The sequence below is a fragment of the Dendrobium catenatum genome, unplaced genomic scaffold (genome assembly GCF_001605985.2).
Source record: "Dendrobium catenatum unplaced genomic scaffold, ASM160598v2 fragScaff_scaffold_264, whole genome shotgun sequence".
NCBI classification, from domain to species: Eukaryota; Viridiplantae; Streptophyta; class Magnoliopsida; order Asparagales; family Orchidaceae; genus Dendrobium; species Dendrobium catenatum.
Window position 1 is genome coordinate 640,431 of NW_021318726.1, and position 16,940 is coordinate 657,370.

General features: G+C 34.9%; 2 protein-coding genes across 2 annotated transcripts in view; both read right to left on the bottom strand.

Annotated features, from left to right (window-relative positions):
- Window positions 1-714, bottom strand: part of LOC110102806 — a 10,775-nt gene extending 10,061 nt beyond the window's left edge. The window contains exons 1-2 of the mRNA XM_028693335.1: window positions 473-714; window positions 138-224 (exon numbers count right to left, since the gene is read on the bottom strand). Of these exons, the coding sequence (XP_028549168.1) occupies window positions 138-224; window positions 473-714 (329 nt within the window). The remainder of the gene's footprint in view (window positions 1-137; window positions 225-472) is intronic.
- An 11,962-nt stretch (window positions 715-12,676) lies between these two features.
- Window positions 12,677-15,660, bottom strand: LOC110102809 (putative disease resistance protein RGA1). Its single transcript, XM_028693336.1, has 3 exons — window positions 13,536-15,660; window positions 12,841-13,438; window positions 12,677-12,685 (listed from the first exon to the last, which is right to left on the bottom strand). Exons 1-3 carry the CDS (start codon window positions 15,527-15,529, stop codon window positions 12,677-12,679), a joined length of 2,601 nt encoding a protein of 866 aa, XP_028549169.1. The 5' UTR covers window positions 15,530-15,660.
- Between the last annotated feature and the right edge of the window lie 1,280 nt (window positions 15,661-16,940).

Below are 16,940 nucleotides of genomic sequence, written 5' to 3' on the forward strand. Positions count from 1 at the left end.
GTTTGTTATTCTTTGAAGAAGGTTGTTGTAGCGTGATTATCTAGGATTAATATTAAAGTTCACCAGCACAATTGAAACATGTAGCAATAGGAGATACTCCCACCTTTTTTTATTCACCCGCACCATGGAGAACCAACCGACAATAACATCCAGCAGCTACCACACCCGATCCAATGTCAATTACAAGAATTTCAATCATAAAGATGCGCCTCTCAAATACACATCTACAAAATACGATTTTACAAAAAACAGAGAAGCCTTATTGGGTTTCATTAGAAACAGGGATAGGAAATTCCAGGGTAGAGAAACCAACACGGGGAAGTTTTGGTATGAAATTTGACATTCTAATTTTGATACCAACTTTGCAGAAATTAGCTTGCTCAAAAATGACATTCTCAAAGTTCGGCAAACCCAAATCTATCGACCCAACACAACACAATACAGGAAAAAGATTTGGTATATCAATTTCAACAGCACACGCGCAACTGATGGACGGGACCAGAAGCCGTAGCGTATCAGTATGAAATCGGCTTCCAAAGACCGAAACCAACCAAAAATACGGGAGGAGAAAGTGGAGACGTAATCCCGGAAAAGAAGCAAACAGAGGGATCGGAGTTTTTTCACGAAATAAGAACCGGAGACCACTTTATCACTTTCATACAAACAACCATAAACCAAGTAACGACTTGTGAGCAAAAACCTAGCATAATCCATACATTGGCAAGCTTGTTAAACATTAGCTTGATCAACAAAGTCACCGAAAATTCCCCAATAACTTTAAAATAACGAAAAACCTAGGGATTGAATCTAAAGAAGACGTTTAAGGGGAAATCTCCCTACCACGCAACTCAAAAAGGTTAGCTAGATGCAAAATTCCTTCGTTCGAAAACCACAGAGATGGATTCCCCGATTCGAAGGAATGCAAAATTTCGAAAAAAACATTCGAATCGACGAACCAGAAGTGACATCCTTAAAGGATTTAGATTGCTTATACCAAAAAGGAAACCAGGATCAAGCAATTTTTCGCCATTAAAACGTACCGCAGGCAAGATGGCGGCGCAAGGGCAGAACCTAAAAGGGCAAAACCCTAGCAGGACAGAGAGACGAATAGTCTATATATATATATATATGGTTTCTAGGTGTCTAAATAAGTCGAGCTTAAGTGATTTGGTGTTTGTGGTATTCGAATTTGTTTAATTATATTATTGTGTTGGGTTTTGTTTTAATTTATTTTTGATATTTCGGCTGATTGATTAAAAAAAGTAATATTAAATTTTTTAATGACAAAAAAAATATTTAATAATTATAATATTACTATTTTTTTAATAATATATTAAAATTTAGTATAATAAATTAATTCTTCATTCTTAATGTCCGCTGTAGGGCGGATCCAACCTTAATTTTCAGTGAGGGCAAACTTTTAAGCAAATGTAGAGTTTTTTTTTTTTTTTTGCTTTTCATAAACATCCTTACAATAAAAAATTGTTCCGAGGGTGCTACCTCTCGACCACTATTTTTTCATCATTATTGCTTTGCAGGTATAAGTTGGGGCAGGAGGCAGTACCCCCTGCGGGTTCGACCTAGGGGCAATTGCTAACCTATAACCAATTTTTGGATTCTCTTTACTATTTCTCTGTATATTTGGTTCATCGTTCTCTATTAATAACTCTATATCACAATGTGTTTAATTATGTTGGGGCAATTAACTAAATATCATAGTATTTTAAAACTTGCTAGGAGGGGAAATTGCCTAAAAACCCTTTAATAAATACTAAAAAATACATAGAGGAGGAAAAATTACCTAAAAAATCATATAATAAAGAATTTTTTTATTTTTTCAGTGTGTGTGTGTGGGGGGGGGGGCGGGGGGCTGGGGGGGTTGACCCCTCCTCGCCTTAAGGTGGATCCTCAACCGCCCATGGCCCCACGTATACATATACTCAACCGCTCAAGGAATTAAGGGCATCTTCAACCAAACATCATTTGCTTGTTTCCAGCTTCGACGAGTGTCCAACCGAACGACATATAGAAACATGATTTTACATTTTATCTTGGCCGTGAACAATGTTACGTCAATATTGACTTCGCACTCCATAAATCCATTTTTTGTGATTGAAAATAAATATAAAAACAGATTTTTATTATATTTTGAAATAGAAAATAAATTTTTTACTTTATATATATATACATTTAGGCCAATTAAGACAGACTCATATACAAATTGCATACATAAGACTCAAATTCAAGACCTCTTAGTTGATAGCCTAAACTCCCTACCAACATATCAAAATGAGCTGTGTCCTTATTGTTTGTAGTGGGTGAAACTTAGAATTCTAAGACTAAATAGTTAGCAGTTAGTCCAGTTCAAAATGCAAACGACGTGGCCACGCATGCAAGATTGCAAGTGAATTATCATATTTATATATACAAAAAAGGTCAAGGTCTTATTCCATTATCATGGTGTTATCTCTAAGAGAAAATTGTACATGGTTGCGTGGAAGACAGTTGCATGCCAAAACAATTTGGTGGCATCACCATTCTTGTCATTGCTTCTCTACATCATGCCTTTGGCTACTCTTTGATTTGGAGATTTTTAATACAGACAGCATCTTGTTCCATTGGTGGAAAGCTAAATATATATCTTTTTGGAATTCTATCTCTTCTTGCACTTTTGTTTACTGGAATTAAAGAAAATTCAACATTGTTTAAGTTTTAAAATTTTTTGGCAGCTCTATTCTTTCCATGCTGTGGGACCTTTGGTGCAATGACAATTCATTAATGAATAATATATCCGATTTATCTCTGGAACATGTGAGACTGAATCTTTCTATTTTTCAGGTTAAAAACTTTATTCTAAATGGTTGCTGGAACCTCCCTGCTGTATCACCTTCCATCACCTCTGTTATTTCCTCTGTGCTTATTTTTGAAGAGGGATTGATCTGCTTGTGGCTTATGTTTTGAGGAACTTTATCATGCAATTATATGCTGACTCTCCTAGGATCCATTGCATAATTTTATTTGGCACAAACGTTATGCGCTTCATTTTTCAGTTCATGACTGATTGGCCTTAAAACATTGACTAAAAAATGCGGATGCTTTGATTCATAGGGGTATCCTTGTGGCACCAAAATGTATTTTTTGTTTCTCTGCTTTGGAAAGCCACTCTCATCTATTCTTTGAATATGGCTTCACTTTTTCCACATCCTTAAAAAATTGATTCCATAGATGAGCTGCCTTCTTTTGAGGCCCAACCTCAACCAAGCCTTCTCTCAAATTGAGGATATGGTTGTCAGTAAACAACTGAAAAGTTTTTACTTCCTAATTACTTGTGCGGCTATCTATTTCATTTAGATAGCAAAAAATGATAGATTATTTGGGATTTCTTATGAATGCAATACCACGATTGCTATCAAAATCAAGAGAGCGGTTATCTATAAAACTACAAAATGGAAGAGCTTTCACTTATTTCAGCATTTGCTTCTCTGATTTGCAAATGTTTATGTGCTGGTTTTTGGATGGACGAAGAGGAATGCTGGTGCTACCTATTAGAGCAGCATACTTAAATAAACTTATGTTGCCTGTTATATAGCCATCTGTGTATTCATTAGTTCGGTAATAAGAAAATACTCTGTTTCTCTTTCACTGTTATGCTCTTGCTGTTATTCTCATCTTCTTGCTTTCCTTAATTCAAGAAACTCATATCAAGAGTTTCTACATGGTATCAGTCGCAGATCACTGATCTTGGGCGTCCATGGCTTCTTCCGCTACATCTCATGAGGCGGGATCACAGACGACATCATCATCTTCCACGCCGACTCTCTCTTCTTCCCTCAAATTCGTGCTATCCAATCTCAAGAACGTCGTTCAAAGTCCCCTCTCACCGGACAATTATCATCTCTGGCGTTCTCAGATCTTGAAGATCTGTCGAGCAAATGGGTTCTTATCATTTCTTGACAGCTCTTTACCGATTCCGGAAGAACGCATTGTCTCTGTAGATGGCAGTTCAACGACAATTCGGCGTATGATCAGTGGCTTCTCACCGATCAAAACCTGTCTGCAGCAATCTGTTCCACAATTTCTGCGTCAATTTTACCTTACATTCTGCATCTAGATAACACGGCTGAAATCTGGCAACTACTTGAAACTAGATTTCAAGCTCCAAATCGATCTAGAATGATTCAATTAAAGAACGAGCTCTACAATATCTCTCTCAAGAACTCTACGATGCTGCAGTATCTGACTGAAGTCAAAACGTTGGTAGATAATATTGCGGCGGCTGGATCCAAAATTGATCCTGAAGAAATTGTCTTGCACATCCTTAACGGTTTGCCATTGACATATCAATCGTTTAAAACATCTATCCATACTATGGTAAATCCGTTAAGCCTCAATCAATTTTACTCCCTCTTACTAAGTGAGAAAATTCACCATGCTGCGGACACCGCTCGTTCCGTTTCCTCAACCAATCCAAACCATGCTCTATTCGTCAGCAGAGGACGTGGTCGTCGTCCAAGAACCAGACCACCTGTTAATCCGAATACTCCATCCGATAAAACTTCCTCTGTTCCCATTCAATGCCAGATTTGTCTCAAGAAAGGCCATTCGGCAAATGACTGTTGGCATAGACCCAATCTTCAGTATGTACCAAGAATGGAAAAACAGCAAAACAAGGCCTTACTCTCAAATTCAAATCAATCTCACACAGATTGGTATCTAGATTCCAGAGCTTCGTCGCATCTTACAAGATCGTTAGACAATCTTTCCATTTCATCACCCTACCAAGGGACGGACGGCATCGTCATAGGCGACGGGAGCTCGGTTAGCATCGAAAATTCCGGTCGTGGCTTGCTACCGACTCCCTCTCGTAAGCTCAACTTATCTCATATCCTTCACACACCTGCTCTTAAATACAATCTTTTATCTATTTCTCAGTTAACTAAAGATAATAATATCTCTATTACATTTGATCCGAGTGGGTTTGTGTTTAAGGATATGCAGACGCATCAAGAGCTTCTTCGGGGACCATGTCGTGAAGGCCTCTATCCTCTGCGTGCTCCGATTGCTTCCATCCAGCCGACTATCAACAGTCAACCTACAGCCCTACAAACTTCTGTCAAGAAATCTACTCCGTGGCATCAAAGATTGGGTCATCCCAATCAACGTATTTTAGCTTCTATTGCTTCTTGTAATAAAAAACTACACATAGATACTGTTTTTCATTCTTGTCATTCTTGTAATAAGTCTAAGAATCATAAACTTAGCTATGATCATACTTCTACTAGACAAAATTCTATTCTTGCTTTAATTCATACGGATGTTTGGGGTCCCTCGCCCGTCCTCTCTAACGCCGGTTACTTATATTACGTGATTTTCATAGACGATTACTCTCGATTCACTTGGTTTTATCCCATGCGAAGTAAATCTGAAGTCATGAACATATTTGTAGAGTTCAAACTTCAAATAGAGAATGCTACCTCTCAAAGAATTAAAAGCATTCGTACTGACGGTGGTGGAGAATACTCAAGCATAGCATTCTCAAATTTTCTCAAACAACATGGAATATCTCATCAGGTGTCATGTTCATATACACCTGAACAAAACGGTGTCGCTGAAAGAAAGCACAGACACCTAGTTGAAACTACTCGTGCCATGATGGATACAGCTCATATTCCGTTACAATATTGGCCCGATACTATGATAACTGCTATTTTTCTTATCAATTGCATGCCCTCTTTCAATACTAACAATTATTCTCCTCTTGAATTATGCTTTCACAGGAAACCTGATTACAATGCCCTCAGAGTATTTGGGTGTGCATGCTTTCCTCATATTCCGGCTCAATTTCGGAATAAGCTACAATCTAAAGCTAATCTTTGCGTATTTTTGGGCTACTCCCTAAAATCAAAAGGTTACAAATGTTTGGATCCTATAACTAACAAAATTACTATTTCCAGAAACGTTCAGTTTGACGAACATTACTTCCCGTTTCTCATGATCAACCAACACACACACATGCCTCAGCAAGAACCTTCACCGCTCTTTTTTAATCCCACATACATATACTCAGCCCTCTACATGCAATCTAAAGAAACCGGTCTGCACCACTACTTCGTCTGACCCTGTCCACGAACTTGAACTTCCACTGCAGCAATCAGCAATACAAGTCAATTCGGTTCAGCCAACTCAACAACAACCGCTCAATGGTCATCCTATACAGACTCGACAGAAAACAGGCTCTCTTAAACCACGAATTCGTCTCAACCTGATACATAAAACTGAAACCTCTTTGGCATATCATACTCCTTCTTCTTTCCAGGAAGCTAACCGACACAAAGAATGGAGAGATGCTATGGCATCTGAATTCTTTGCTTTACAAAAACAAGGTACTTGGAGTCTTGTTCCAAAACCAACTGATAAAACTATTCTCGGTTGCAGGTGGACTTATCGTACCAAGCTTCATGCCGATGGAACGATTGCGAGATACAAAGCTCGCTTGGTTGCTCAAGGCAATAATCAAGAATTCGGATTGGACTATACCGAGACGTTTAGTCCGGTGGCAAAACTCCCCACGATATGAGTTCTCCTCACCGTAGCTCTTCATCACGACTGGATGGTTCATCAACTTGATGTTGCCAATGCCTTCTTGCACGACAGCCTAACAAAAATGGTGTATATGAAGCAACCCATTGGATTCGTTGATACTTCTCATCTCGATCATGTGTGCTTGCTTCACAAGGCGATATACGGTCTAAAGCAAGCACCTCGCCAGTGGTATAACAAGTTTACTTCTTATCTCGAATCCCTCGGCTTCACTCAAAGTAACTCCGATCCCTCTTTCTTTATTTTTCGCAAAAATAAGATTCAAATCTTTCTATTAATATACGTCGATGATATTCTTCTCACGGGTAATGATTCGTCTACCGTCCATACTATTCTTCAACTTCTACATAACAAATTCACTATGAAGCATCTCGGTGAGGTACACTCATTCCTTGGTATTCAAATTCAGCATACTAACAATGCTTATTTTCTCTCTCAGCCGTCCTATACGAAATCTATTATTGCATCAGCTCAACTCAGCCACTGCAATCCTCTTGCCAACCCGACTTGTACAAAATTTCCGCCAGAAGTCGCTCCTGATCCTTTTCTCTCGGATCCTCAAGTGTATCGCCGAATCATAGGCTCACTTCAATATTTGATCCTTACGCGTCCCGACATTGCATTCAGTGTGAACTTATTGTCTCAACACATGCACGATCCATCACCGCAACATGTTTACCTACTCAAACAATTGATCTGATATCTTCAAGGTACAGTTAACTTCGGTATTCCCATTACAAAATCTAACCTTTGTCTTATGTCTTTTTCAGATGCGGATTGGGCGGGTGATCCTGTGTCTAGAAAATCAACTTCTGGATACTGTTCATTCTTAGGGAACACGCTTATTTCTTGGACAGTCAAGAAGCAAACAACTGTTGCACGATCCTCTATAGAATCTGAGTACCGATCACTAGCAGCGCTCGTGGCGGATATTATCTGGCTTCGACGAATCCTCACAGATTTTGGCATACAACAAGATTCTCCTACGGACATTCATTGTGATAACACATCGGCCATCGCAATAGCCAATAATCCGGTGTTCCATGCCCGTACTAAACACATTGAAATCGACCACAGATTTATACGGGACCATATTCATCAAAACACTATTCGTCTTTTACCTATAAGTACTATTGATCAAACAGCAGATATACTAACAAAGGCATTATCAACTCCTCGGTTTCAAACTCTTCGGAACAAACTGACAATTGTTGATAAATCATCAGTTTGTTGGGGGATATTAGAGCAGCATACTTAAATAAACTTATGTTGCCTGTTATATAGCCATCTATGTACCTAAGCTATTTATTTAAACCCTGTGTATTCATTAGTTCGGTAATAAGAAAATACTCTGTTTCTCTTTCACTGTTATGCTCTTGCTATTATTCTCATCTTCTTGCTTTCCTTAATTCAAGAAACTCATATCAAGAGTTTCTACACTACCAGCTTTTCCTCGATGGTCTTTCTAAGCAATAAGGAGCTTTTTATGCTCTTTCTGCATGATGGGGTTTCGCGTTTTGCTGAGGATTTTGAGTTCTCTTAGTTCATTTTTCCTTCTTTGTTGTGAAATTTCGCTCTTGCAAAGTTTTGATTTATCTGACCCACAACTACCAGTTTTGTTTTCCGTAAGTTTGCTTGGTTTTTGTTTTCTCTTTTACACTTTTTTTAAAAAAACTTGAATGAATGGGTTTCTACCGCAAAATTTTCCCAAAAAATTAATCTAATTCATGTCAGTTGTAATCAAGATGAAAGAATAAAGTCAATTTCAAAGTTTTTATAAAGCAAATGATATTTATAAATATATAAATAAAAAAAAAAATCAAAGCAACTTTTGACAACGAGGTTTGTGCTGTGCATTGCTTGTCAAGATTTTTTATATGAAAGAATATATGCCCCATTAACTTTGTGGTAATAGGCTTATAGCTCTCTTTTTTTCCCACTTTAATTAATGCCAAACAACATTCGATTTTTTTTTTTTCATTTTATTTTTGCATTGTTTATTTGCTCTTATATTTTGTTTCGAATTAAGGTTTTTGTTAGTATTATCATATTTTATTTTTGAATTATTTTTCTATCATACCTTACTCCTAGAACAAGTAATATATAATATTGTATGCTTATATTTGTCCACATAGATTTTTCATAGGTACTTTGTAGGTTCTAGCAACACGACTCAGCCAAAATAATCACCTCACCCTCCATAGGCACTCCCAAGTTTGGGGAAAATTATTCTGTGCGGAATCCCTAATGTGTTCGGAGGCAAATTGGGTTGCGCTACGTCATCGGAGCCCTGTGCATCCGATGACGTGGCGCGCCCCAATTCGTCTCCAAATACATTCAGATTCCACACAGAATACTCTCTCCTAATTTGAAAATGTGACTTGTCTATGTTGGTAAAATAGAAGAGTTGTTCTTGATAGAATCTTCAAGGAACTTGTATAAATCTGCCCAAGTCCCCAACGATTCTCCTTCTTAGCAAAGATTAGCCTCGCAAAGTTACTCGCCAACAGGCAACAGTCACTGGCAACACGAGAATTGCACCTAGCAATTTACCATCATATTTAGATTATTTGTCGATACAGACATTTTTGCATGATATTTTATTGTTTCTTGTCTTATGAGTTATGCCTAACTAAATGGAACATTAATAAAAAATACTTTTACCATACTTCAATGACAGTTTTGCAAGATATTTATCATTTTGATTAATAATTTTAATTTTAAATTAATTATTTAAAAGATTATTAAACTTTTAAAAATTTCTTATATTACAATTATATAACATAAATGATAATAAGATATCAATATGTTTACATTGATTAGTAGAATGAGGGTAATGCTATATATATAAGCAACATCACCAGCTTCTCTCCCACATATATGGACCAATGAGAAGAAATATAACTAAAAGAAAAATAACATAATCTTTCTTGAAATAAAAAGTTTAATGATATAATCTTATAATCTTCTTTTATTCTTAGATCGAAATAGCTTCTCTTAAAACTAAAAGATATTCAATTTTTAAAATTCTTATAAAGAAAATTTTATTTTTTGACTTAATATTACTCCAATTTATGTAGACTATTGTTTGTTATGATTTTATGGGTATATAGAAATTTGGTTTTTTTTATTTTTTATTAGATTTTAATTAATTTTCTAAATTACAATTCAATCAAGAATTTATTTAATTTGGAGGTGATGATGTGTTATTAACTGAAATATTTTTTAGTTAATTAATTTCTGTGATTTTATGAGTTCACAAAAAAATTATTTAATATTTTTTCTGATGTTTATTTTATTTTCTGTTAATTTCTTAGTCTCTAGCTAGGTTATTGAAAAATTGATTAAATTAGACGGTGAAAGTGAAGAGTTTATCAAAATATTTATTTATTTTATTGTTCGTTATGATTTTATGTGCTTATAGAAATTTATTTAAAATTTTATTAAATTTTTAATTAATTTCTAATGCTTAAGTCATTTGCTTACTATTATTTCAATTGAGTCTTAATTTGTTAATTTTATTATTTTAAACTTAATTTCCTCTTATTTATTATACTTTAATGTATGGTTGACTTAGATTTATTTAACTTTATGATTGATTTTATTTTAGTAATTATTTTAATTGTTTACATTAAATTAATTTGATTTTAGGGGTTATTTGATAATGCTTTTGAATTAGTTTAGTTTAATAAAGAGTAGAATTCAATTTGCTTTTTTTATTATTTAGATATGTTTAGTCTTTTTTTTCTTGTTAATGATCTTATGATTGATTTGGTTTTTAGAAATTATTATTGTAAGTTAGATGAATAAAGTGACAAGATAAGTAAACGATCATAGGATAGAAATTAGCTTATCAAGTGAGTATGACGCCCCCACAATCAAGATCCCATAGTTCTATTATCTTGAGTTTTTTGGTGCCTTTAGTCTAGTCCCGACAAGAGGATCATTATTAGGAACTATATGTTACCTCGTCGTATAAAGGGACCTCATAGGCTAAAGGTGTAGACCTAGCTAGTCCTAGGTTGATAGCCGAGGAAAGTGCATAAGCATATATATAGTGATATATATAGTGAACATATATCTTGGTTATCTACCAAAGGATATCAAACTTAAATTATATGAAGACTCATGAGTGATGCGGCATGATGAATGTCAATGAAAGAGACATGACTAATGTGAGCCTAATGCCTAGGTTACCTACCTACACACAACATCTCCTATGAGGATCATAGGCAATATGTGTTTTATACACTAAATAATCCTAGCTTATGAATAAATATTTGATTGTCATTACTACCACTCACTCATATAACTTTGATTATTGCATAATCAAAGTTATTAAACTAGATAATCAAATTTGGCAAATGATTAAATCTTCATTGAAAGTTATTAAACTAGATAATCAAGTTATTAGGCTCAAAATTAGTGCCAATAATCCTGATGTTATATTTCTAGATATAACCTTATGAATTTGAAGGTGGAAACAAAGAAAGCTAGTTTTGTGAAGAATATATATTTTCTATATAAAAGGATTGTAGTAGTGAAGTGCAAAGAATGATGGGAATTATAAATTGTGTTCAAAATGACCTATGGGAATTTACACAAACCACACAAATTCCTCAGAATTATCTAATAATTAATTTTTAATATTTATTTATATAATATTTAAAATTTTAAATTATATTAAAAATATTAATAATAGAATCAAGTTTTTTCATGAGAAAATCAGAGCTCCATCATAGAGATTGGTAACCCTTTGTATCTTAATTTCAATAAGTCTAAATAGGGACAATCTACCTCTCTTTAGGAGAAGATTAGAGCTCTGCTACAATGTCTTTTAATCATTATCATTATCCTTCACAATGTTTTCACCAATCCATTACTCTCAACTTTGTAATTCTATTATTTTCAATTAAGTGAAAGAGCAAACTTATAATCTTTCTTTCATATTTTCTACATTTATACCTTGTGAATTTTTTATATTATCAGGTTTTTCATTTAAAAGAAATGGTGTATGTTGCAACATATTTTATCTATTTGTATTCGATTCAATAATTATAAGCAAAACATTCCAAAAAGCAACAATTAACAAAATTGGAAAATTATTTATTTTTTTTTTAATTTCATAGATAAAGTGTTATCTATAATAATTCTCTAAACATGAATAGATGTTCAAGAATACTTCATACAAAGTTGGATACAAGGACATAGATAATAAAAAAACATTCCATAAAAATGGATTAGTAAAAAATTATGCTTAAATAAAATTTTCATCTTTGACCTACAAAATATTTTATCACGAGAAAATTTGTCTCCATAATTCCACACCATAATTATAACATTTGATTTACACTATAGTACGGTGGCAATTTTTTGTTTAATAATAAAAAAAGTGCTACTAAGTATGATAATGATCTAAAGTAAATTTATGGAAAAAAAATTCAAATGTTTTTTTTTTGGATGTTTAGGGGATTCAAGCGCAGGAAAGGCGGGAGGAATTGCTTCCATCAACAGTACCCTTCTCAAATATAGAATTTGCATCATATCCTCATATTATTCAAAAGAATGAATGACATTAAAAATGGGAAATAGTGTGACCCATTGGCTTTCCAATCATTGCTATTTATATAGATGGAAACAATATCTTTAATGACTTCTTTTCTTGACTTTTAAATTGTTATTTATCAATGTTTTTAATTTTTTAGGATCATTTTATTAAATATAATTAAAAATTCTAAAAATTAAAAAAAATTAATATGTATACGATTAAAAACTATTAAGTTTTAACAAACATTTTCTGAATGCATAACGCAAGCATACCTTATTAATCCTTGAAAAGCTTACAAATAACTTATTATATAATAAGAAGTAGAAGTAATCCAATTGTGAAGAAATATGGCCCCATACAAACTAAGCAAAGCATACAAACAGTAAGTACTATGGCACAATGTCACACTCCATGTCCAGAAGGCGGTACATGTGTGTGTGTATAATCAGAGTAAACAAAAAAAGTGAAATACACAGCCAATTCATAAATAGAAGTTCAAATAACTAATCATTCTATTTACAATAGTTCTTATACAAGCTAACATGAATATAAATAAAACCAAAAAGCAGAAAATAAACTACTCAACCCACATACACATAAACATAACAAATTACAATCAAATATTAAATATCAAAAGAGTAGTCTACATTTAATTAATTAAAGATTTGCATGGGAAATATAAGGTTGCTTACTGCATTGACAAGCTCTGATACCGAGAACATTTTTACTCGTGGAATGTGTTGAATTAGGTCCCAATAAGAACCTCCTTTTATGCATTTTTGAATAACCTCATCACTACAGTACAAGTCAAGCAGGAAATCATCATTAGAATCATTTTGCAATCCCCGTTGTTGAAGAAACTTCAATAGCCACTCTGGAAGGCTTTCCTCTTCAAAATCATTGAAAGATAATTTCTGCAATGAATCAAGCTTCTTCACGCAAGACAAAGCTTTGCACTCTTGAACTTCGAGCGTCTTTAACGTAGGGGCACAACATACCACTTTCAATTTTTCACAGTAACTTAAATGTAGTTCCTCAATTTTAGCAGAGAGATTGTCAACTGATTTTAGTCTTCTAGCTCCAACTATCTCGAGAGACTTCATAGAAGAGTACTTTAGACCTTCTGGAAGTTGTTTAAACAATGGGCAATTCCTGATTATTAGTTTTTGTAAACATGGAAGCAACTTAAGTCTTGGAGATGTATTTTGCTCAACTTCTGTGCCAAAAGACCATTCTTCCAACTCAGGGAAGTTCAAGATTTGAAGTCGTTCAAGCTTGGGGAAAGCAATTCTGGTTGAATTGACATCACTACCAAGAAATTCTGGCCCAATTTTCTTTATTTTGGTCGCATCTTCAATAGAAAGCTCTTTAAGTTCAGGCAGCTGACCTAATGACGGAAGCTGAGTGCATGATTTTATGGAAACAAACAGGAGATTGAAAAATATCGAGGCGCCTTAGATTATGTAACTGAGTGATTCCACTAGGAAGTTGTCCCAATTTTTTGCAAAAACTTATGTCCAAGAATTGTAAATTTGTTAATTGCTCTATGGATTTTGGTATTGTCGTTATATGTGTATGATTCAAATTAAGATATCTCAAGTGCACTAGCTTTCCTATAGAGTCAGGAAGTATTTGAATTTGTGTATGGGAAATGTCTAAGACACGTAGATGCGAAAGTCGCCTCAATCTTTCATCATCCAATAATAGATCAGAAGATGAAGCAAGCAATGTTCTTAGGGCTCCCTGATCTGCAATACAATCGAGTATTTCAACTGCTGCTTCTTGATTTGCAACTGATATGCGACGAAGCTTGATGGATCTGGTGGAGTTCCTCACATTCAAATCTCCAAAAGAAGTCTCTTCTTTAGATAAAAAAATGGTTAGAGATCTGATAAGATCATGCATTCGACACTTACCATCATAATCTTTTGGCAGCAAAAGATTTCGATTGAGTAACTCATTGAAGCATTCTTCTGCTAAATCTTCCATTAATGAATCTTGTTGCTTTGTTATGAATCCTTCAGCCACCCAAAGCTGAGCAAACTCATGGGGATCTAACTGGGCATCCTCACGATATAAAGAGAAGTATAGAAAACATTGCTTCAGATGTGAAGGTAGATCTTCAAAACTTAGGTACAAAGCACCACTAAGCTCCCCAGGAAGGTTGTAAATGAACCATGCATTATCATTGAGAAAATTTTTCCACGCTTTCTTATTTCGTGGTTTACTCAAAAGAACACCAGCAATGACTTTGATTGCAAGAGGAAGGCCTTTACATTTGTTTACTAGCATTAATCCTAGCTCCCTCAAGCCATTCGCTAGCTCCTCTTGTTCCTCTAAGAAAAGCCTCCTACGAAGCATATCCCAACTGCTCTCTTCAGATAGATACGTCACAGAATGAATGTAAGCTATCTGCATCTTGTTCACAATATTTTCATCTCTGGTGGTGATTAAGACTCTAACACTCCTGTTAGAGTTGTAGAATGGAACTCTAAACAAATTAATCCACACGTCTGATTCCCACACATCATCTAAAACAAGAAAAAGGCTCTGAATTGAAGTAACAGAATCTCTAAGAATGCGTTGCAACTCTTCTTTAGTATTAGAATCCCCATAGTTCCCCTTTGCCCCTCTTATTACTTGCTTCAATAACTCAGTTTCTAAATAAGTCTGTGAAACACAAACCCACACTGTTACATTGAAATAGGTTTGAATTTTCGGATGGTTAAAAACTTTTTGAGCCAGAGTAGTCTTCCCCACCCCGCCCATACCGGTAATAGCAAAAAGGCGGCATTTTTCATCAACCATGTCCCCAAGCAAATGATCAACCAAACTATTTGCTGCAACCTCGACCTCTCTTCCCACAATAAAAGGATCAACCATGGAAGAAGTTTGACGAGAATCAAGTAAATTAATTTGTGGGGTTTTCGATATTGTGGATTTCTCTAGTTTATAATGTTTTCTATCTTCATATATCTGGTTGAGTCTACCATTAATATCTTTAATTCTGTTTCCAATGTCATGACGCAAAGGAACACTAGTGAAACAGGAGAAGGCAGATGAGAAATCGCAACATACCAAAGAAGTTTTAGATTTGGGATTTTGATCAGTGAGCAGCTGAGTGCCCTCAATTCTACAGAGGTCAATGATATCTTCGGCATCATACATCACATCCTTAAGCTCAGCAAACCAGAGTTCGATGGCTGACTCATCAAACTTTTTCTTTTCAGCATCTTTCAACAGGCATTGGATGCTCCTCATCCGTTGACGTAGCTTGTGAAGCTCGTCCTTCACACCCAGCTGCATGATCACCTCTTCATATACCAAATCAGCGAGCAAAGCAGAGAATTTGCTCATAAAAGCGTCCAAGATCATCGCCATTTTGAGCTTGCTGAAGAAGGATCGAGAACAGTTCGCAGGATGCTACTGGTAAGTTTTATCGAAGTCTGAGTGATGGAGATGGAGAGAAGAGCAAGAGAATATTTATAAGCAAGTTCAGCAGGGAATCAAAGCAACTGCGGACAGCAAGGTATGTGGCTGTGCCTTTCTCATCAAAGAATTCTAAAGAAATTTGAGCCATGCAAGTATTCCAACGAATTTTAAAAAGTTCAAAGAGGGACCTTCCTTGCAATATCATTATCGTATAATTGTTTATTTTAATAACGTAAGTTTTCAGATTCGTTTCTGCCAGATTCTGCAAGTAAGAATCAATGAATTCGTATTCTACAAGCCAGCTCTTCAAGAAATGGATCCAACGTCTTCTACAAGCCAGGTATCAGAACAAATTAGAAGAATAATATTTTTTTATTCACACAAAATCATATTACAGAAATCATATAGCAAAATGAAAAATAGTAAACGAAAGATTTAAAAACTGATCACCATAACAAACAAAAATCTAGTGCCATTAATTTTTTAAAAATAGAACACTATTAACATCAAATAAAAAGAGAAGTTTAATATTATCATTAATATTAAGTTACTGCTTAATCGAACATATGAGCAAACACAAAAAATTGTCTCGGTGTATCATAATGATCATATTTTAATTTGTTCCATACTTCCATTTTATTTTTACATTGTTTATTCGCTATTATGTTTTTATTCGATTTAGATTTTTTGACTGTTATCCATATTTTATTTTTGAATTATTTTTTTCTATCATACCTTACTCCTAGAATAAGTTATATATAATATTGTATGCTTATATATACATATTTTTTTTTTTTTTGAGAAATTTTGGGGCCTAAGCCCATATATTAAAGATAAGAACAAAATTACATGTAAAGCTATGAGACCTCGTTCCCTTACTGTTCCTCTCTGGCTTGGATTTTCCTCCCAGAATCGTCCGGGACGATAGTGAGATCGGCCAGGCCGATCTGCACTGTTCAAAATATCGTCCTGAAACAAGTTCTGGGAACCGTCTAGGACGATCGATTTTGGTCTGATCGTCCCGGGACGATTTGGCGATCGGCCGGGCCGATCAGCCTAATGATATAAGAAAATCAGCTCGTTTTGAGGAGAGAGAAAATCATTTTTAAATCAAAATATCTGATTTTAGAGAGAGAAAGAGAAAGGGAAAAAGAGGAAAGCTGGATTTTGGAGGCCGCGGAGCGCTTTTCGTCCGACGCTGCTGTTGGAAAAAGTGTAGATCTCGTGGTAAGAACTCCGAATCCTATCTCTGTTTTCAAAGATATTGTGTTTTGACCGAGTTGTGATTTGTTTTGTGTTTTCGTAGTCGAACTTTTGACGTGATTTCGATTTGGCACACCGTCCACCACACAACTTTTAG

What these genes read in the sequence shown, in the direction of transcription:
- LOC110102809 (XM_028693336.1), bottom strand. Translation starts at nt 15,529, where the DNA reads ATGGCGATGATCTTGGACGCTTTTATGAGCAAATTCTCTGCTTTGCTC. An exon ending in CACTCAGCTTCCGTCATTAG is followed by an intron (nt 13,439 to 13,535) that starts GTCAGCTGCCTG and finishes CAATTCAACCAG; the next exon opens with AATTGCTTTCCCCAAGCTTG.